The following is a 22,886-nucleotide window of genomic DNA, read 5'->3' as shown; positions in this document are numbered from 1 at the left end:
ACACACACATATATACAAAAACAGATAGGAAAGAGATAAACCCATCATAATTGGGTTAGGGTGGAAGGATTATAAGTGATTACTTTTCTCCATTTTGCACTTTTCATTTAACAATACTGTAATTGACTTTTAGTTTTCAAATATTTTTTCAAAGTACTCTTCAAACTATAGGAGTCATACAGCCAAACTACTAAGTTCAGTCTCTCCCCAGAACTTGCCTTGGAATATAGAGCAAAGTCACAATCATTAAAGTCTGTGGGTGCTCTTGCTCAGCAGGTAGAGTATTACTTCTGTCTTATCTTGCCAGGTGAAGGCCATAATTGTTGTAGGTTGTGAAAGCACCTTGAAGGCAAAAGTGCCTGTTATTATTCTGAAAACGTCTTTTAAATTGCTATAATAGCATATATCACATGAGCAGAACATAGAACCTTATGACTAGCTTGGGCATAGAAAGACGTTCTTTATTCACAAGCCAAGTATTTGAAAATACCACCCACTCAATTGGCAGACACCTTCAGGGCTGGAGAGGAACTACCAACATAGTTTTGTGAAACTGAGCCACCCATGGCTTAACTTTGATCTCCTCTGTGTACATCGTTCTTTCAGCTCCTCTGCCACAAACATACAATTACTCAGTATTATTGCTTGATAATAACTCTAATTACTACAAGGACTGCCCGAGGTGAAAAAGGAGAAATCGAATTATCAGATGGACTGGTGTCAGAGTTGGACAGTCTGTTTGTATCTCGAAAAGACACAATCCTTTCGTCCCCAGCCCTAACTTGGGGGCGCACAGACTGCGGGAGGGGACCCCCAAAGCGGGAGGCTGCACCAGTGCAGGGCAGTAGACATGTCCAGCATTGGGGAAACCGAGATGTCGAATCCTCCCGCCCTCCTAGAGAGGACCCGGAAGCGCGGCGCAGTCCCGGAAGGCGAGGTGCTGACACACTTCCGGCCTTTGTGACTCATTGTGTCTGTGTCGAGGCGTCAGGAGGGCCTGGAGCTGAGCGCGGCGCCCTTCGGCCGGCCTGAGCCCCAGAGTCAACTCCCTTTTCTCGCCCAGCGCCCCCAGCCGCTCCCGGGGCTCACGGTGAGATTTGGGGCCGGCCTCTGAGGGAGCGGGCGGGGCCGCAGGGGTGTGTGCGTGGGGGTGGGCTCTGCAGCTGCGAACCCGGGGTCCTCTCCTGGCGACCCGGGCGTCGCGAGCAGCGAGTCCGTGCCCCTGTCCCCTCCTCAGGCCGGGCCGTAGGCAGCGCCGTCCCCCGGGGTAGCTGACTCCGCCCCATCGGGGGCCCAGGCAGGGATAGGGCCTCGGACCTTGGCAGGAGGTCCTGGGAGACCCGGGGGAACGGTTGTCTGCGGGCCCCTTTCGGGCCCTCACCTGCAACGTCGTCGTCTTCGCTTGATGTTTTTGAGAACCGGGTCGCTAGCGAACCGACCCCTGTTGGTTATTTTTCCTTCCCTAGGCTTTAGTCGCCATTTGCTTTTTATTCCAGTGAGAGGTTTTTTTGTTTGTTTGTTTTTTTAATTTTCGGGGTCCTTGAAAGATCTCAGGTGAAAATGAGAAACGGACACGTTTCAAGATGCCGAGAACGTGTTTCCAGATCACCTGCTTCTCCTCACCCTGTCCCCCAAGCGGTGATTAAAGAGCGTATGAAGCCTAGTCTGAGTGGATGGAGAAGTGATTCTGGTCTAAGAGAGATAATACGTACGTCCCACTCTCTCAGCTTTAGGGCATATTTCGAAGGCTTTTGAAAACGAGCCGTCCGGAAGATTAGGTGCCTTTTTTATTTCTGGGTAGTAGTTACTCTGCCTGACTTGGAAGGGTGAAGAGTGAAAGGAATTTGTGGCAATTGCACGGGACCATTAGGAGACTGATTAACTGAGTGACCTTGGATAAGACAGGACACTTCTGCCAACTCGGAGTTCTGTCATCCATCAGATTAGGTTTTTTCCAAAGGCCCCTCCAACTTTGAGATTATTTGCTTTAGTCATTGTAATTGAAAAATTCAGCTACAGTTCAGCCTGACACTGCCCCCTGCCCTCCCCTTCCTACAGTGCCTCCAGTAGACAATAAGATACTTTCATTATAGAGAGCGGCTGTTACATGGCCTGAGACCAAAGAAAGCATTTATTGTACAGGCCATTGCTAGGCGGATTGGAGGTGGTCAATAAATACTTGTTGAATTGAATTGTGGAGGATTCATTGTGACCAGTCAACAAAGCCCTGTTACTGTATTTGCCAGCCACATGTGGAGAAATAGCATTATTTCTTAGGGAACCATGATGATAATTTGCCCCAGAATGTTTCTCCAAGTTTGTATTGTCTCTGAATTAATATGCATGATTCTTGTTCATTATTTCAGGCTGTTTTCACCAATCTTAAAATACAAACAGGGAGGCTCACTAATCAATACCTTAGGTTTTTGCTGATTCTCTGCTTGATCTAAGCTTTTAAATTTTTGCTAACTTTATACTGTATCTAAATACAGATGAGTGTTACGTTAAATCTTTCCTTTTTATTCTGAGTATCAGTATTCTTTTGGAATTCTCAGGATACCTAGTTATCTTTTTTTTCTTTTTTTCCTAGTTATCTTTTAAAGGTAGCTTTTTCCTGTTTTAAAACATTTCAGAGTGCTTCTCAAAAATGGGGGAGGGGGCAGTTTAAAATGTCGACTATACCCTGGAAAAGATAACTGGCCTGTTTAGAAAATAGCCTCTGAAATAAAGTGAGCTTGTAACTCCAAGCCTTTTTTGTAAGAAAATCTTTTGTATTTACCTTTGGTGAGAACCAGTTACGGGGGGGTAATCTTATCTGTATCGGATAGTGTGTCAGAATGGTTTACACTCAAAGGGACCCCAGAGATAGTTGTCTGCTCCTCTGATCCTACCCTCCCCCTGTTTGACAAATAAAGATACTGGCTGTAGGAGAGGTTCAATAACTCACCCAGGGACAGTAACTTACTCATCCGAGGAGACTGGAATTCAGGTGTTCCAGCTTGTGCTGCTTTGACTATAACAGGGTTTGTCCCATTGCTTAAGTGAGTTTGGTGTGATGGTTGGAACCTGAACTGAGTCTCACAGAACTCATTTCAAATCCTGACTTAACCATTTAATTGCTCTGTGACCATGAGTGTTCCTTAACATCTATCAACCTTAGTTTCATTGTTATACATTGTGACCACAATTGTACCTACCTTCTAAGAGTGTAGTGTGAAATGCCTGGTACATAGACCAGAGTTAACATTGGTTCTTACTATTATGCCTACTAGAGGCTTCTTGAATTGAACAGATGAGGGGCAAGTGGCATTTCAGCTTAGCTCTGAAGGATAAGGAGGATTTGAAAAGGCAGTGAAGACTGGGAGGGAAATCCCAGGCATTATGATGTGAGAAAGGGATGACAGTCAAAGTATAAGACATTTAGGAAATACGGAGTAGAGTCATTTTGCTGGATGGATAAGGTTCATGCAGGGGAGGGGAAGAAATTGATGGGAAATGAAGCTTGATGGGGACGCTGGGACCACGTGCTGGGGAGTGTTGGATTGCAAGGCTCTATGCAGTTTTAGGAAGAAGAATCTTGAGAGCAAGGTTGGAGACGAATTGTGAAGGAGAGGAGGAAAATGAAGGTAGGGAACCAAAGAGAGGAAGCCATTCTTCACAGAACTAGATACAAAAATAAGTGTGAACAAAGAATTGCATCTCCCTGGTGCTTGGAGATGAATGTACTTACGTAAGGGGAAAGGAATCAGAGATGAAGTTCTCAGTCTGAGTGAATGAGATGTTCATGGACCAGCTGATCCCTAGTTGCCACTGAAGGCAGTAAGATGACAAGGGGAGCTGAAATAGTTGTTCTTATTTCTTCTCTCCAATTTAACAGAATTAAGGTCTGCTCAGTTCTTTGGAAGAAAAGTGAACAAGAGTCCTTGTCCTCGAGGGGCTTAATGTTTAGTTGGGAGGTGGTGATAGAAACTCAGGTAATGGTAATACAAGGAGAGTAGACATGCCTGACAGAGAAAGTCCCAACAGTGTTCAAAGGAGGAAGATATCGTCTTTAATTTGGAATGTCAGGAAACATCTTGAAGGTGAGTGAAATTTGACCAGTTGAGGTTGATAAAGGTGGGAGATTTGTCCTAGCAAAGGAGTAAAGATGCAAAGTCACACCCCAAGTTAATGGGTGTTATGTTAACAGGAACGTTAATGGGCAGAATAGGCTGAAATAGAAGGGATCACTACTACTAAGAGAAAAGTAATGGAAGTGGAAAGTCCAGCGGAGTGTGTTGTTTGAACGCTAAGTCAGTAGATATTAAGGATTCACGGAGAGTAACTGAGGGGAAGGCGGGAGTGACCAGCAGCAGACTTTGGCAATACTTCGTTGACCTTGGTATGTTATTCGTGTTGGAATGGGGAGAAATGGAAGCAAGACAAACTGGGTGGGGATGAAGCACTAGTGTCGGCAGGAGATGTGGAACCTGGATATTGGGATGGTGGAAGACGGTTCTGGCATAGCTGGAAAAGATACTCTTTTTTCCCACTTTTCCGAATGAAATGAAAGAGACCAAGCCTTACAGGAGTTATTTAGCCTCCCAGCTGGGAGAAAGCCAGCCAAAAGAGTGCTCTCTTGGACTCCCTGCTTGCTGCCTCTTGTTCAGGTCCTGGCTCTTCTGATGCTCCAGCTCCATGGGGGCCGTTTCCTGGAAGCTGCCTCGGGGCTGCCCCAGCACTCACGTTGAAACCTCCTTAGAACTGTTGGAACATCTGCTCTGTACTCTAATGATTTGTGTAAAAACTGGAATCACGCTTCTCATCTTTTTATTCCCCTCAGCCTAGGGTGACACCATGTGTATTTGTGTTGTTTTCGTCACTAAGTCATGTCTGACTCTTGCGACCTTGTGGACTGTAGCCCTCCAAGCTCCTCTGTCCATAGGATTTCCCAGGCAAAAATTTTGGAGTGTGTTGCCATTTCCTTTTCTGAGGGATCTTCCTGACCCAGGGATCGAACCCGAATCTCCTGCATTGGCAGGCAGATTCTTTACCACAGTGCCACCTGGGAAGCCCTTGCGTATGATAAATCTTCAGAAATGCTTAGGAAATTGAATACTTGTAACCAAGGACTTTCTAGGTAAAGTTGCTCTGAAGTTGAAAAACAAAATATATTTCCCCAGCAAGGGCGTGGAGTGCAAAACAAGTCTGAAGGAATGGGTCAGTTCAGTTCAGTTGCTCAGTCATGTCTGACTTTTGTGACCCCATGGACTGCAGCACATCAGGCTTCCCTGTCCATCACCAACTCCTGGAGCTTGCTCAGACTCATGTCCATTGAGTTGGTGATGCCATCCAACCATCTCGTCCTCTGTTGTCCCCTTCTCCTCCCACCTTCAATCTTTCCCAGCATCAAGGTCTTTTCAAATGAGTCAGTTCTTCGCATCAGGTGGCCAGAGTATTGGAGTTTCAGCTTCAGCATCAGTCCATTGTTTACCCATCTACTTGCCCTGAAGTGATGGGACTGGATGTCATGGTCTTAGTTTTCTGAATGTTGAGTTTTTAAACTGGCTTTTTCTCTCTCTCTCACTTTCATCAAGAGGCTCTTTAGTTCCTCTTCACTTTGTGCCATAAGGGTGATGTCATCTGCGTATCTGAGGTTGTTGATATTTCTCCCGGCAATTTTGATTCCAGCTTGTGCTTCATCCAGCCCTGTTTTTCATGATGTACTCTGCATAGAAGTTAAATAAGCAGGGTGACAATATACAGCCCTGATGTACTCCTTTCCCAATTTGGAACCAGTCTGTTGTTCCATGTCCAGTTCTAACTGTTGCTTCTTGGCCTGTGTACAGATTTCTCAGAAGGCAGGTAAGGTGGTCTGGTATTCCCATCTCTTTAAAAATTTTCCACAGTTTGTTGTGATCCACACAGTCAAAGGCTTTAGCAGAGTCAGTGAAGCAGAAGTAGATGTTCTTCTGGAATTCTCTTGCTTTTTAGAAGATGGTTTACAACAGGACTTTTACCAGTTTAAAGTATTGGAGAAATGACTTAATTCCCACATTCTTTTTATATTTATGCAGAGAGCCTTTTTGAATGTAATGTTCTTTATTGTAATTATAAGCTGCTATTTTAAGAACAATTTCTGTTTTTTATTAGGGACCAAAGAAAGAAAAAATGAATCCTGTTATAAGCCTCAGATTAAAATCATAATCTTTGTTTAGAACAGTCATGTCCAAACTTTTCCAGTCACACAATCCTGTCCGTAAAAACTGTTTACAAAAGTTACATACATATATTATTATACCAGCATTTTGTATAATTAAAAAAAAATACAGTAAGTTGTTCTTTTCTAAAATAATTTTGTGCTTTAAATGTACATGATCTGTTTTCCACCAAAATTGCTAATAATTTTTTAGTGAAAGTCATGTAATTAAAAATGTTTTGTTAGTTTAATAAAACTATTGGCTTATCTCATTTTGATACAGACGGATGCTGTCTCTAAAACTCAATTGAACTTGATGCTTAATTTTGATGGCTGTAGAGGTGAAAACGATGCCTCACAAAGGTTTGTCAATTGAGATGAAAGAAATACATTTTTGCGTCTGCTTAGTAACTCGTGATTGCTCCTGTCCACCAACCCTCTTCAGTTTTTGTTCTTTGAAATTCACCTTCTACATCTCCATTTTTCCATGCCTTTATATCACCTCTTCTTACAAACTAATCAAAAGATGTTTTATAATTTTAACAAACAGGCTTAAGACCCACTAAAAATCCTCATTTGGAAGTTCTTAAACAAATTAGGGAATATTTCCAAGTTTTTAAAATGTGTAGACAGTAAGGAGTTTCAAGGATGCTAAGTATCAGTTTTAGTGGTTAAAATTATGTAACAACCAACTAATAGTTCCTTCCTCATACTTTTTTCTTTCTTTTTTTTTTTTTTTTTAACTTTTTCACTTGTTGGTTGACTTCTTGTTACATTTAGATCCACATTGGTTTTCACCTTCTAACCTGGCTGAGTTAAAAATTGCTGTAGACAGAAGCTTCCGCCATGCCATTTTCTTGTTTGTGTGTGTTTGCCTTCCTAGTGTCTCCCCTTCTTGTAGTTTCTCTGCAAGAATCTCTAAAGCTGCTTTTTCTTTTCTAAGATGTAGTTGATATATAGCATAAGGTTAGTTTCAAGATACATAATGATTCAGTGTTTCTGTATATTGCCAAGTGATCCCAGTAAGTCCAGATAACATCTGTCACCATAGTTACATTTTTTTCATTTGAAGAGAATTTTTAAGAACTTCTTGCAGCAGCTTTCAAACATGCAGCACAGTATTAACTGGAGTCACCACGCTGTGACTCCATCCCCAGGACTGACTTATTTTATAACAGGAAGTTTGTGTCGTTTGACCCATTTTGCCCCTGCATCACCCCCCGATACTGTCTCTTGTGAACATGTTCAGCGTTTAGACCAAGTGAGCTTGTTAGTATCCATTTGTACATTAAATGTGGTCTATTTTCTCTCACTTTTAAAATAGAAATAGGCACTCTGACATTTTCCTTATTCAAAGTGGATCATTTTGTACTGACCAAGGCACCCGCAAAAGTCATAGAAGTAGCTGAATGGGGGTCACAAGTCCGAGCCTTCAGATCTGGCCTGAGTGTCGGCTCCACTAGGCAGGCGGCCTCTCGCTCCTGAGCGCGCGGCTGAGGTCACCACGCCGCAGTCGCGTCATCTGTGAGAGGGTGCCCCGGGTCCTGCCGGGAGCGCGAAAAAAGGGTGCCCCGGGTTCTGCCGGGAGCGCGTACACGTGCCACTGCGAGCCCCCGCCCGGCACCCTTTCTCAGCTCTCCCAGGCTGAGTGTGTAAACACTTGACGTCATAACCTGCCTTCCCCCTGGAAGGAAGGTGCTTGGACTCCAGCAGACACCCTGAGGGTAGAATTCGCCAGTTGGGGGTTTGCTTCCAAAACCTCAGTATCTATAAAGTGACAGTGGAACAGTTGGTACTGGGGGCTTTTTTTTCCTTTACTATTCAGAAGCCTTTTTTTTCCCCCCAGAGGCGTTTTTAATGCTTGAATGTGTAGCCTTGTATGAAGTATTAACGGCAGAGTATCACTTTTGTTTTGTTTTGTTTTTAAAAAGGTTTGTTTCATAAAGGTACCAGTAATTTTTTTTTTTTTTAACTCTTCAGGAATAGTACAGAAACGGATACCAGACATCTCACAGGACAGAAAGGGGCGCACACGAGCACAGACCCTGTTGGGATCGAGTCAGGTCCCTGAGCCTGAATGATGACTGCTGAGTCGAGGGAAGCCACAGGTCTGTCCCCCCAGGCTGCCCAGGAGAAGGACGGTATCGTGATAGTGAAGGTGGAAGAGGAGGATGAGGAGGAGCACATGTGGGGGCAGGACGCCAGCCTCCAGGAGTCTCCCCCGCCCGACCCGGAGATCTTCCGCCAGCGCTTCAGGCACTTCTGTTACCAGAACACGTTCGGGCCTCGAGAGGCCCTGAGTCGACTGAAGGAGCTCTGCCACCAGTGGCTGCGGCCCGAGATCCACACCAAGGAGCAGATCCTGGAGCTGCTGGTGCTCGAGCAGTTCCTCTCCATCCTGCCCCGGGAGCTCCAGGCCTGGCTGCAGGAGTACCGGCCCGACAGCGGGGAGGAGGCTGTGACCCTGCTGGAGGATCTGGAGCTGGATTTGTCAGGGCAGCAGGTGAGGCCAGGTGACGCCTGGGACGTGTGAGCAGCACGTGGACTCTGACACCAGAGCGGAGAGAGAGTTTGATTTAAAGCTCGTGTTTATAGTCTTTGTGGTACTTCGATCCTGCTCCACTTGGCTGTTAAAAAAGTACTCTGGCCCTGGCCCTCGCCCAGCCACTGGCATATTACTGTCTTTGTGTTTGTCTAAATTCCTGTTTAAAAAGTAATTTACCCACAAGCCCAACCCGTTTGTCCTCAGGTCCCAGGTCAAGTTCATGGGCCTGAGATGCTCGCAAGGGGGATGGTGCCTCTGGATCCAGTGCAGGAGTCCTCGAGCTTTGACCTTCCTCATGAGCCCACCCAGTCCCATTTCAAACATTCATCTCGGAAACCCCGTCTGTTACAACCTCGAGGTAAGAAGCCAGGTTTCACGTGGGGTGTGAAGCAGGGACGCACCGATCAGATGTGTCTGTGGTGTTGGTGCCTGTAGGAGAGAGGCATGCTTGTTTCTGTTGTCATTACTACTACACATCAGAGGAAACAGCCTACAGACCAATTTCATGAGTTAAAGAGTGTCACTGAGGAGGTAAGTGGTATGTGCATAATAAACTTGGGTGGACATTATATTGTTTGTTGAATTGTTAGCATTCTGGATGTCTAGCAGACCTTTTTTTAACAGGAAAGTCCTGAGGAGATGATATATATTCAGCAGTTGGTATGTCATAAATTATCTGTAAAAAGATCATTTTTAAATTGATTTTATTTGGGACTTCCCTGGTGGTCCAGGGGTTAAGACTCCGTGTTTCCACTGCAGGGGGCATGGGTTCAGTGTGTGGTGAGGGAAACGATCCTCCATGCCACGCAGCACAGCCCCAGAATAAATAAATTCATTTTCTTTAAAATGTATAAATACTGTATAACAGCACTCTTTTTCTAGGTTACTTTCAGAAATTCCAAAGAATGGGAAAAGGAAGGAAAAAATGTTTTTGGTTGAGGAACGTGAGGCAAAAAAAATCATTTCAGAGTCATATAAATAGAAATGAGTTTTTTTTCCTTTGAGGGAAATATTAATGTATTTTATCCAGTTTTAAAATCAAAGTAGGTACATAGACTATCAGTAAATAATGATAACATGCTAAAAGAATGATTGTTCAAGAGCTGATAAATGCACAGTCCTTACCCAGTGTGTATGCTTGTAGTGACGTTTAGGGTGGGCGTATAGAGCTGAAGGAAGCATTGCGTTCTGGAGGACAGCCAGCATTCATAAGCTGGAGAAACCCACGTGAACCATCCAGTATGCTGTGAAGTTTAGTCCACCACTGTCCACCCCATCCCATTATTTCCTCGTAGGGGTTGAAATTAGGAAATGGAAAAGGATATTCATGGTTTTAAATGCCAGATTAGGGCTTCAGATTACCGGAGTAATAGTTCTAGAAATCCTGGAATATATAGTTGTTACATAGTAAATATGCACTTATTCTTAGTTTCCTCTTTGTGCTGATCATCTTCCATAGCATTTCCTCACTCTTATAAGGTTGGAGTGCTAGGTACTTGATTTTTTTGGACACTTTGCTCTAGCTTTTAGTAATTCTGTTTCAGAATCGTTTTTCTAATATCTTTGGAATACAGTAACATCATCTGTTTACCAGTAACATTTCCAAATCTAACATTACTTGGCAAGGGAAGGTTTTGATTTTGCAGTCTCCTAAGAATTTTCCAGTTTTTCTGACGCATTGCAGTTAGTGTGATCCTGTGTTGAGTATGTCTTTTATTAGAGGAGTATCAACCCATGCCGTCATACACTTGGAAATATCTCATCAGCACTCAGACCCTGTGTGTGTTTTATCCAAAAACTGGTCAAGTGAAGGAGAAAAGTAGAGGGACAAAAATTGGCAGAAACTTAAAAATAAGAAGAGCCCCTTCCTTCTCTGTTTCAAGGCATTACTGCTAGAGATTTTTAAAACTTAATTTTTCACAACTGGATGGAAATCTGAAGTCCTTGACTCAAGAGCTGAGTGTCACCCACTTCTGTAGCTGAGGACAGGAACCTGGTTCTGGTTCTGGCTCTGCCCTCTCAACAGGGGACGTCAGGCAAGTCGTTACCCTCTTCGGGCCTGTTTCACCCTCTGTGACTCCTTGTTCCCCCTGCCCAAGAACAGAAGTCCTGGGAAGACACAGCTCACGCCGGCCTTCTTACAGTCTCTGTAATTGTCAGTCTGCAGTTCCTCGTTGAACATCAGGCACACTAGTGCAGGGAAGAGGGTGCCCTGGGCCCTTCTTTGAGGGGGACCCAGAGCAGAGCTGGCTTCACTCACAGCTCCTTTCTCCTCCTTCAGCTCTCCCTGCCACCCACGTTCCTGCCCCTCATCCTGAGGGGGCTCCCAGAGACCAGGCGATGGCATCTGCATTGTTCTCGGCAGATTCCCAGGTGAGCTGTGGGCCCCTCTGCCCTCTTGAGTCCCTGCCGTCTGCCTCTTGCTGGGGCTCTCCTGGCTGTCTTCTCCCAAGACGCTGGCTGCTGAAGCCCGGGCCCACAGAGTAGCCCCACTCCCCGGGGTCCATTGGAACCCGGCGCGGCCGCCTTTTCTTCCCAGCATCCTGTAGGTCTGCAGTCACCTCCGTCCCTGACTGCAGGTTCGGGCAGTGGGACTGTCCCTGGGCTTTGGGGGAACTGAGTGTGGGGATCTCGTGTTATTTCAGGCAATGGTGAAGATCGAGGACATGGCCGTGTCCCTCATCCTGGAGGAATGGGGATGTCAGAACCTGGCTCGGAGGAATCTCAATAGGGACGCCAGGCAGGAGAATTATGGGAACGTGATTTCCCAGGGTAAGACGGGTGCAGGATTACTTGTGATAAGAGTGTATTACCTCTTTTTCCAGTAGCTGTGGGGTCTTTGATGTGTTAGACTACCGAGCCCGTTTGTTCAGACCAGATGGAGAAGGAGAACACTGTTTATTTCATCCCAAAGCCTGGCACTGGGACTTCCTGACCTCACGTGGATTTCCTAGGTCTAGGTAGTTTTACCTCTAGGGAGTCTTTTGAAAGCAGAAGCAACTCTTGTGTTTTGATTCCCTACCTCTTCAACTACTCCGTCACCAGCGAGGATTCTGCTTCATTCCCTGTGGTTACAACTGAGGTGCTTTTGTCGGGGTTGGGGAGTGTCTGTTTTTCAGTGTAGATGGCCAGGTGGGCACTGACCGTCAGTCTCATCCTAACCTGGGAGTTGTTCTGAGCCCACCAGGTGTCCTTCCACGGGTTTTCAGTCTCGCGTCCTATGAGCACTGCTCCACCAAAACTGTATAATTCCATGACCTTATGCCTGTCCCTCCCTCAGGGTCAGGTTTCCTAGGTTCCAAACCTAATGGTGATCTTCTGTGAAGAGCTCTGGCTCCTGAGTGTGTAGTAAGAACAAAGAAGTTCTCAGAGGCATCAACTGGATAAGACAAGGTGACGCAGCTGACAATCTCATTTGTCTCTGTTAGGTCTCAACCCCTGGGAGACTTCACTGTAGGAAACTGTCAGATCAGTCCTGTCACAGAGAAAGCCCACTTCCTGAGACTTCTGCCTGGGGAGAGCTAGGGGAATGTGAATGAAGGGAAACTAGGAAGAGAGGATGTTAACTACAGAAACTTCAAGTTTTGTTTTGAACCATAGGATTAGCTGGGGTTCGATTCTTAATACTTGCTCTTTGGATGAGGTGAAAATTAAGCCAAAATACTGATCTGTGTTTGTGAGCTGGGTAGTACCCATCTGTTGCTAACTTACAACATAGGGAACCATCCAGATCATCAAGGACCTAGGCTTGGAATTCAAAAGAATGGACCAGTTTCACTTTCCTTATGATCGGGTCACTGTTTATGGCAGTTTCATCACTAAGTCAGGGTCTAGATATTCAGCTCCTTCAGTGGTTGTGTTGAGGTAGTGCACACCCACTTGGAAAGGTTTCTTAAGGCCAAATAAATGAAGAATAGATTTGGGTTTGTTTGGTTTTTTCCCGTAGACAAATGTAAACATATAAAATAGTGTTTTTGTACTGAACAGTTTTTAGTCTGTACTTAAAAAATAGAGTGGCACACAGAATATAGCAGTCTGCAATAAAAATATATTCCAGTTTTTGCAGGTTGCTAAAACCACAAATCAGCTCTGCATTTGTAAAATCTTGTTTTCTTAAATTACATCCTTTGTTAGCCATTTCCAGACTTGTGTTCACTTTCTTTGTTCTTAGTAATTCTCAATCATCTGTCAGTGAAAGTTTCAGTTACATTTACTGATGCCACAACCAGCCTCTCTCCCTCAGCCCTGTTACTTGAGCACGTCACCTCTCTTCTCCCTGGTGGAGAGAAACCGTTTCATGTGTCTGAAGGTCCACGTCACCTGCCAGATTCTTTTTAATTTCATAAATACTTCAAAATATATTTCATAAATTAAAACTGAAACTTTTTTTTTAACGTGTATTGATTCTTTCAAATTAATTATTGGGTGACCAATTATAGAACCATGTGTTGTGACCTCTTATGTTCTTTAATGCCTCACCCCTTCCCTTCTTTTCTCGCCTGGTCTGTTCCTTCTGCTTGTTCCCAGCTTCTGCACACTCCCTGCATTGTCCTTCCCACTCTTTGCCTGCCCTCACATTTCCCAGTTCTCCCTGTTATCCCTGTGTTTTTTCCCTTTTTCTACTATTTTGTCTACAATTTGTACTGTGAGGTCATTTTGCAGGTATGTAGAGGCTTCCTGGGAAAGTGTCACTTGAGTAAACCATATATTCAAAAGAGGAAGGTGCTATTTGTATTTTCTATTTATTGTGTCAGGTTGTGAAAACAGGAATGAGACTGAGGAGTCCACCTCAAAGGCTGAAAGTGCAGAAGACTCAGCATCACGTGGGGAGACCGCAGGAAAATTCCAGAAAGATGTCGGAGAAAAGCGTGAACAGCAGGGCAGAGTGGTAGAAAGGCAGCAGAGAAACCCTGAGGAGAAAGCTGGAAAAGAAAAGAGAGACTCGGGGCCAGCTACAGTCAAGGAGAAAAAACCCAGCACAGGAGAGCGAGGCCCGAGGGAGAAGGGGAAGGGTCTGGGAAGAAGCTTCAGTCTGAGCTCCAACTTCACCACCACCGAGGAAGTTCCCACGGGAACCAAGTCCCACAGATGTGATGAATGTGGAAAATGCTTCACACGGAGTTCAAGCCTTATTCGCCATAAAATAATCCACACTGGAGAGAAGCCCTATGAATGTAGTGAGTGTGGGAAAGCCTTCAGTCTTAACTCAAACCTCGTCCTGCATCAGCGCATCCACACAGGAGAGAAGCCTCATGAATGTAACGAGTGTGGCAAAGCCTTCAGTCACAGTTCAAATCTCATTCTGCATCAGCGAATCCACTCTGGGGAGAAACCCTATGAATGTAACGAGTGTGGGAAGGCCTTCAGCCAGAGCTCAGACCTCACTAAGCATCAGAGAATCCACACGGGGGAAAAACCCTACGAATGTAGTGAGTGCGGAAAAGCTTTCAACCGAAACTCATACCTTATTTTGCACCGGAGAATTCACACCCGAGAAAAGCCCTATAAGTGCACGAAGTGTGGCAAAGCCTTCACCCGGAGCTCGACCCTCACTCTGCATCACAGAATCCACACCAGAGAGCGAGCCTCAGAGTACAGCCCGGCCTCCCTCGACGCGTTCGGAGCATTCCTGAAAAGCTGTGTGTAAAGCGTTTGTCAAGCCATTTCCCCCTTTCGTTTCTAAAATGATTTCAGAGATTTGTGCCCATGGAGCAGAAAAAAAAAAGCCTAAACAGGTTATAAAGAAAATCACACTCAAGGATCGTTCCAGCTACATCAGCAGTGTTCTGCCTTTGTGTAGTCCGTGGGCCGGTAGTTCTTCCAAAGCCCCTGTAGGGAAATGCTCAACTTAGGATGTAATCCACATGCTACTTCTACACAGGATAGAAGCACACACACGGGAAAACAGCAAGGCTTTCAGTAATGAGGGTACCTCTAAGGCACTCTTGGACTCTCCACAGCCACACCATATAATTGAAAGACTGAGATCGTGTCTGTGAAAACGACACCGATGTCCAAAACCTGCTTGCCACAGGCAAACCCTACTTGGCCAACATCTTGCTGAACATTATTTCTCAAAAAAGAGGGACAGTTCGAACAAACTACATGGAGACCTGCTGCTCAAACTAATTACATAGATATGGTAAGTTCTGTCCGGGTAATGGTAGCCTACCAAAGCTGTAGAAATCTAGGACTGCGCTCATCCATATCAAACCAAAGATTTCAGTCTCTTCCTGAAAGGGAGAGTACACGTGCACCAGGCAGCAGTCCCAAAGGTAGGTGGTCTGTCCTCCTCACTGAGACAAATCCTGCTGAAATGGCAACTGTGATTCAAAACTTCTCTCCCTTTGTGAGATCCCTGAGTTCCTAAAGCGCTGTCGCACTCCTCAGCACATCTCTCCATGAGTGAGCACTTGATTGCATACTGTCTGTGATCCTTCCTTGTTCCATGTGTGAAAGTTTCCATCACTCCCCAGAAGAGACGCTTCTCCTGTCAGGGATATATTTATATTTATATCCTGGACAGTCCTAGACGCAGTGCTGAACATGTAAGAAGTGCTCCTTAGGCCTGACTTCTAGCAGGGCTTTGACATTCACCACAGGGCCCGTGAGTCAGGAGGACCTGAAATACAGTAGCCCAGGCCAGCTTGTGAGACCCTCAGGGCCAAGGGCATTGCTAGAGCTCCAGAGTCTCATGTTTGTTTTTGTCTTGAAGATAAAACAAACGTGTCAGTCCACCACCGGCATAGACTCTTATCTAGACCCAGATCAGAGAGCGAGTACCAGGGAATGTCAGAAGTGACTTTGTTGTCATCATCTTACAAAAGACACTTAGGCTATTGTTGGACATCCGTTTATGGCAAAGATGTTCACCAGAATCTGTCAGTCAACTGCTGGACACCGTGATGATTGGAGCACTTTCTGAATCATGTGGAACGTTAAACAATAAAGTTCAGAAGATGTGATTTCTGTTGCTTTTCAGAAAAAGGAACACTTTTCCCCCACCCCTTCCAGAAACTGAAAAAGCATTTGACACCATTATCTGGCAGTTACTAAACATGTCTGTTGCTCCGAGAAACTCACCAGCCTACTGAAATGTAGGTGGGTATGTCGCAGTCATTCTGCACGGTGTCTTTTCTGTTTCTCGTCACTAAAGACGGGTGAGGCTGTGAAGCTTTGATCTTTCCCACCATCTGTGCAGGAGGTTGCACTCCCTTCTAGAAGCTCATAACAGACCATTTCTGGATACACACACACGAGCCCCAAGCAGCGTGGGCTACATAGGAAGTCCTCAGGGCTTCAGGTGGGGGTGACTGCTCATGCAGGAACTTAGAAACAGACTAAGAACACACCTGAAGACTAGCCTCCTGATAGGAGACTCCCCACCCCCCTGCCACGTAGAGTTTGAGATTTTCCGTCAAGAACTAAAACTCATCCGTCACTTGTTCGTCAACCAACAGCCCAAGCTTGTGAGACAGGGTCAGCTTCATGGGGAGCCATGGAGGTGGGGCAGCTGTAGCCTCAACTCCAGGCCAGGCAGCACTAATCCTCTGGCCTCTGTAACTTGGACCCGCCCCCAGCCTCCCTGCAGCTCCTAAGCAGCTGCATCAGTGTTGCTTGGGGGAGTTTCACCGAGGTCAGCTGGTGACCAGAGTAGTCTATCCAACCAGATTAAGAAAAGGAGTGATACTCCAGAAGGGCAAACCTGACTACCTTTTGATAGAAAAGGGAAGGTAGAAGAAACTGCTTTGAGGAATTTTCTTCAGAGTAAGACAAGGATGGTCAAGTAGAAAACTTGGTGCGTTTGAGCAAAGACGTCCGCTGCCAGGGAGCTACTGAAAGCAGTGAGGTGCTTAACTCAAGACACTGATCAAAGCGCCACCTGTTCTGAAGAGTCAAAGAACGATGGCTGGGTCCACATTGGCCTTTTTGAGCCACAACTCCATGCCAACATAATTCTACCATCATTTCTTTTTGTGGAAATTATAACCTGTTCCCCCATATGTAATTCCCATTTTCCTGGGATATTGTACAGACTGTGGGACAGCTGTGGGGATTGTTCCAGGTCTTCTGCAGATGGACTCCTTGAAATAGCTGTTTGAAGACATCATTTCTGAAGAAAACAGGCTACTGCTGTTTATTAAAACTATTCGCATTGCATCCATTGATCAGCTGCTCAGTAATTGGGTCATGGTCCAAAAGGCTGACAACATCTAAAGTAGCGCTTGGGATTGAAAGTCCTCGACTGGCTGAAGTCTGTTAACAGTTCAAGGGCTCTAGTTAATTGGTGGCATGCTAGCTGACCCAGTGGACATTTTTGAGAGGTTTTTAAAAATATACCTTAACCTTGCCAGGAAGAGAAGTAAAATTCTTCAGGTTGCAGGGCATTTATTTCTGCTTCATCCTGGCAGGCAAGGCTAAAGCCTAAGACTGCAGATGTATAAGGCATCTTGATATGTTAGGGCACTTAGTATTTTAAAGTGAAACTGTGCTAAAGATGTACAGACAGGTTGACCCTTTTGAGAGGTAAGAATTCGCATCTTACCTGGCATCAGAAAATTCATTCCAGGAAGGAACCTCTTAAATGTGATAAATATGGCAAAGCCTTTAATCACATTTCAGCTCTTAGCATCAGAAAGCTCACTGTAAATAAACATTGTTAATATTATATGTGAGGAAAACTTTCCATGTATAGCACTCATTGCTTTGGACAGAAAAGGAATTCCTTCAGTATGTTCCAGTCGTGTAATGAATTTCAGAAACACTGTGGAGAAAGCTCAATCTTAACTGCAGAGGATCCACAGAAGGAAAAAAAGGGGAAATGCTAAAGAAATAGCAAAATGTACAATTTCTGACAAAAATTGTTAATGTTGGGTACTTCTATATATTTTGTATGATCGTAATGTCAGTGTCTGTGTTTTGTACCTCCAGCCCCTGTTACTCTGTATACACCCTGTGCCAGATAATGTATTTTTATTTTAATCTATTTGACAGAACACATCACTCCAAAAGAGCAGTGTTTTGGAGTGAGTAGTGAAATTGACATAGACAAAAAGTCAATTCACAGAACTGAGGAGAGGGAAAAAAAAAACACACTGCATAGTTTGGTGCTTATCAAGTCAAGAGCTTAGGAATGAGTAGATTTCGTTAGGAGGGACAGGTGAATAGGGAACTAAAATGGAACAGTTCGCTATAGACACCTGCAGGTTCCACAGCCAGGAACTCGACGCTTAGCTGTCAGATCACCGATTCAAGCAAGGAGAATGGGTTCTCTGAGCTTGTCGGGGGCGGAAGAAGGTCTGCTCCATGAATTGAGAGTAGGGAGTGGACTGGGAAGGCTAGGGGGACCACTTACTATCTTGACCTGGACCAATGGTGTAAAGCATCATCCTGCTTCCCCCACTAACTCTTTCATCTCTGTGTTGAGAAAACATGGGGTAGGAAAACACGAAGATGGACTTTTCCCTGGAAAATAGACACAGGTGCATCCAGGCCCTGGCATTGCAGTGTTCCCTCTATACCTCCCCTGATCCCACTCACCTCCCCTGGCTTGTGATGATTAGAGAGGGCTTGAGAAGATTCACAGCTGAGAAAGAACTTTTTTCTCTTTATCCTAGAGTTGATCACCTTTTATTGCAGGGTCTGGTTGTCCTACGTATTCATCTAAAGCTAGCTAACCAGGTTCATCCTACCACCGTCATGGAAGAATCATCGTGTAAATTGGTGTAACAGAATTAACACGTAATCAGACAGTGACAGCAATACCTGCCAGAGAAGCCATGTGTTTGTGGTCCCACTCTGTGCAGTTGCTCAGAAATAGTGATGAGGGGGCCATGGTGCCTGAACTGGGAAACCAAATGCAGGTCTGCAGATTGCAAAGCAAAATGTAGAATCAGAGAAAAGGAAAGTAAGTGGTATAAATAGATGTTTTTGTAGAAGTTAGAGTAGATTTTCATTTCAGCTACTGCTGGAGAATATAATAGAAAGCATTGTTTAAAAAGTTTCTCTAACATTTGGGTTTCATTCCTGGGATGGACACACTACTGTACATTGAAAAGTAGTTACTTATTTTGCTATTCAAATTAATTTTTTATTATATCTAAAACTGAAATTATCTTTTACTTTTCAGAGCTTTGTAAAAACAAACTTGAAGTTATAGGGAGGTAAGCCATCTCCGATTCTGCAGGTCAAACAAGTTTGGGAAATATTTTAGACATCACATAAGAATGTCTTAACATGAGAACTTAGTTTCATATTGTCTGGTTCTGTTTAATAGTGGTTACCACAAACCTCATGTTCTTCTCTTATTCTGAAACTGTGGAAGGTAAAGAGTGGACATTAGATTGACTTCTGAACAATGGTCTGTTATTTAACAGGTTTTTCTTTTAATTGTTGAATTTCTCACCTCCATTTACTAAAGAATCATGACTCACTTCAAATTGCACAGCAATCAGCAAAGTTAATTGGTCCTAAATTAAATTTTCTCCCTTCAGCAAGCACTCATTAAGCAGTCAGGCTGAGTGTGTTAAGATGCAAAGAGTAAGTTTGTGAGGTATTGAAAGGTGATGCTGAAACTGGGATTTCACTCTAGCATCAGATGTGGGTTTCAAGTTCCTTTGGTCCAGGGAACGGACTGGGCAGCCACAGGTGCCCCCAAGTTGTTTTTGGTTAGTCTCCCAACAAGGTCAGATGCGCCATGAAGGAGAGTAGGGAGGAGGGTTGCGGAAGCCAGACTCCAGCTGCTTAAGAGTAACAGGGGAGCCTGGGGGAGGGAGAGGAGAGAGACCGGCCATGAGTTGTGGACCAGTACTTGCCCACTGCCCCGCCCGAGCAAGGACAAAGCATATTAGAGATGCTTCTGGTTGTAGGGGTTCTGTGAAAACAGATATGTGAGGGGGGTGGGTGGGAGGAAACGGGTTGTGATGATACAGGAAAATTTGTGAGTTTAGGGGCAAAGGGTGGGATATGCAGGCAAAATTCGCAATTATTTTAAAATGAACATATGTATTTTTATTAGCTTTTAGTTAAATAGAGATTATTACACCCAGGTCAACACGATAAGCCTAAATCTATAATAGAGAACTAACTCAGGCATTGTCTTGTTTATCTGTAGACTGGATAAAATAAACCTTTCCTGTTTTGTCAGTTCCTGGTTTCTTCCTTTAGAATCAATTAGACCAAAAGAAGAAACTCACTTGTCTTTGTACACCCCCAGAGTTAAGTTACTGCTGTTCAAGCCTGGCCTTTTCATTTGGTCTTTGAAGAGTCCAGGTGCTTGGTAGATGTTCAGTAAATGATTTTTTAAGTGAACTTGTTTATTTAAAATCCTCATTAACATTTCTGGAAAGGCTTCTTTCGGTAAGTAATGGGATCTTAGAGGGAAAGTGGTTTTTTTGTTGTTGTCAAAGCTAGGAAACTCCTCCATTGAAAAGTCTTTTGAAACCTTGACCAAGAGCTAAAAGTTTCAATCATGAGAAATAGCAGGAAAATGAAACTGATATGCACTTATAGTCAATGGTCCATTTTGGGAGGCCGGTGCTGTCTGACAGAGAAATGTTAGAGTAGTGAGGTCGGCGAAGGAGATGGTGGGGATTTGTAATAAATATTTTCTTTGTGTTCTCTTCCAACCTTGGTAAAACAATAAATTATCATCTCTAGGTGGCAATAGTTGTGATGTTTGTGTTTTGTTGTCCTTGGTTGCATAAAATGTACATTTTGGATAAAGAAATAGAAGTATAATTTCAAAGTCAAATGTATTTCACACGTACTGCGACCCAGAAACAACCCTCACCCAAATGACATGTCCTAAGTAATTTCTCAGGAGCTTAGGTAGCTTCTAAGAGGGCAACAGAATGAAAAACCACAGAATAAAGATGCTTTTTAACGATCTCCTAAAACATAATTTTCTCACAAAATGAAACCATTAAATAATCTTTGACCACTTTATGAATCTTAGGAAACTATCCTAATGGTAAGAATAGCATGTAAAACTGATAGTTTAGATCTTTAAACTATGACTTCTAATAACCTTGCTTATTAGAAACTTTTATTTTGCTTTGTCTCATTTAATTTTTTTCACTCTAGAAACCAGAGAGAAGTGCAGAGTGTTCTATTTTCCCCTGAGCTTCAGTTTCCATATCCTAAAGGTGTCCTAAAGGACCAGTATTGGCCCTGGAATAATGGACATTGCTGATACAGGTTTAAGAGGCCTTTCCAAACTTTGCGTGTCTGTTCATCAGTAGTCGCCACCGCCGCCTCCCAAGTCTCAGGTGTCTTCAGCACAGCCTCCACTCCAGACGCCTGAACACGGGAAGTGCTGGTCTGAGTCTTCCTCTACCTGAGTTACCGGCCACTGTGCACCCTGCATGTGGTTCTGGACTCGCATTTTAAAAGACATCAACCATAGGAGGGAAAAACAAAACCACCTCTGGTGTGCAATGAAGGGTTTTGTTTGGTGAGGAAAAAAGGCATAAGGACTTGATCTCTACCCTCAAGTACCTAAAGCCCTGTCATGTCAGAAGAGGGATTCAGTCTGTTCTGCACGACTCCAGGAAATAGATTTAAATCCCTTTCAGTAAACATTGTCAGACCACGTGCTGGATGTCAGGAATAATAGGTTCTGCAATGAGTAAGGCAGATACATAAAACCAGCTCTGCCCAGCCTCAACCTCTGATTGTCCTGGCAGAGGCAAATTAGAAAAGGCACCTCTTCCTCAAGACACTTGGCTGCCTTGTGATAACCGCACAACTCCAGGGACTTCCCTGGTGGTCCAGTGGCTAAGACTTCCACCCTCCCAATGCAGGGGGCAAAGCTTCCATCCCTGGTCAGGGAACTAGATCCCACATGCTACAACTAAGAGCCAGCACAGCCAAATAAATATTAAAAAACAAACTGTACAACTCCCTGATGAGATGAATGGTGGCCCCCCGGGTTTTGTAGGGCCCAAGTTGCACAACCAGAAGGAGTGATCCTAGTGGAAGTTCCTGGGAGAAGGAGCCTTGTTGCCAAGTCAGCCAGAGCAGGTTGCTGCAGCAAATCAGGTCAGCTGTGACACGTGGGGTCCTGGGCAGGAAGGGATTTTGCAAGTGGGAGGGTTGGTCCACATGCCCTTTGTGATCTTCATCTACTCAGAGATAATGCCATTTTTTTCTGGGTTCTTCCACGACAAGGCAATGAGCTGGCAACCTGCTCTTGTAAAAAGTCTTGGCAGGGAACTACCTTCTCTTGTTAAGAAGACAGGTGGCTTTCTCCAGAGAAGGTAGGATAACAAAAAAGGATCTGCAATGGGCCGAGCCACATCCATGGCGGTGGGGCGTGGGAGGCCAACATTAAAACACAGGAGGTGAGAAAAATATTGTAGCCCAGAGTTTTGAAGTTTAAATTGTCCTTAGTGCTGGTACAGCTAATTACAAAGCTAGCTCACTCTCCTGTGATCCAGGCGCTTTAAAGTTGTCAGAGGAGGTTGTTATTACTCCCCTTTTCCTGGTAATTAAATTGCATCTTCAAGTCCCCCAAGGTTCATTAGTACAGTGTTTCAGGTCTAAGCTATGGGGTTGTCTAACTGCATAACCTTGATTCTCTTTTCATTTTCTTTAGCTGAATGAATGTCTTTGCAACTTTGCAACAGGCTGTACAGGTGGACTCCAGGGGGTGGGGGGGAAGGAAGTTTTAGAGCTGTGATGGGCAAGGAGCTTGCCTTGTTTTAAGAGAAATCAAGGTTTGATCACCCTCTACTGGCAAAACATAGTGATAGCAGTAAAGATAAGTGAGTGAAACATAAGGGACAAAAATCCTGAAAGCAGCTCTTTTGTAGAGAACCACAACCACCCTGTCCAAAACAGAGGAGGGAGGGTAGACTTACAGTAACCAGCGTAGCATTTCGCTTTCCAGATTTCTGCTACAAAGGGAACGGACCCTGCTCCCCCCCCCCCCGCCTTTTTCTTTTCAAACCAAATAATCTTTCCAAAAAAAAGAAAACAGTAATGTAGAGAGTTAAGGGGGAGAATATGGCAGAGTATGGAGATTTGTTTAAATAAGAAACCAGGGCCCTCAGAGGGTCATGTTACACTTTACATTGCAAGATTCAGAAACAAACTTTCAGACAAGATTGTGAAACTTGCAGCTGATCTTTGGGACAATCATGTGGCAGTTTCCAAAAATTT

The 22,886-nt window shown here is 44.4% G+C and overlaps 2 protein-coding genes across 3 annotated transcripts in view; both read left to right on the top strand.

Annotated features, from left to right (window-relative positions):
- LOC122701865 (60S ribosomal protein L12-like) overlaps positions 1-22,886 on the top strand; it is a 144,841-nt gene that overhangs the window by 17,332 nt on the left and 104,623 nt on the right. The window lies entirely within an intron of this gene.
- ZKSCAN1 (zinc finger with KRAB and SCAN domains 1) lies at positions 935-20,388 on the top strand. 2 transcript variants are annotated; one of them, XM_043915211.1, is made up of 7 exons: positions 939-1,090; positions 6,462-6,541; positions 8,159-8,681; positions 8,928-9,081; positions 11,005-11,096; positions 11,369-11,495; positions 13,478-20,388. In XM_043915211.1, the coding sequence occupies exons 3-7, from the start codon at positions 8,256-8,258 to the stop codon at positions 14,368-14,370; spliced, it is 1,692 nt and encodes a 563-aa protein (XP_043771146.1). In that variant the 5' UTR covers positions 939-1,090; positions 6,462-6,541; positions 8,159-8,255; the 3' UTR covers positions 14,371-20,388. The 2 variants fall into 2 exon arrangements, with proteins under 2 accessions (XP_043771145.1, XP_043771146.1); XM_043915210.1 differs by lacking the exon at positions 6,462-6,541 and having other exon boundaries at positions 935-1,090.

The sequence above is a fragment of the Cervus elaphus genome, chromosome 10, assembly GCF_910594005.1.
Source record: "Cervus elaphus chromosome 10, mCerEla1.1, whole genome shotgun sequence".
NCBI lineage: Eukaryota > Metazoa > Chordata > Mammalia > Artiodactyla > Cervidae > Cervus > Cervus elaphus.
This window is presented reverse-complemented; position numbering and strand designations above follow the sequence as displayed.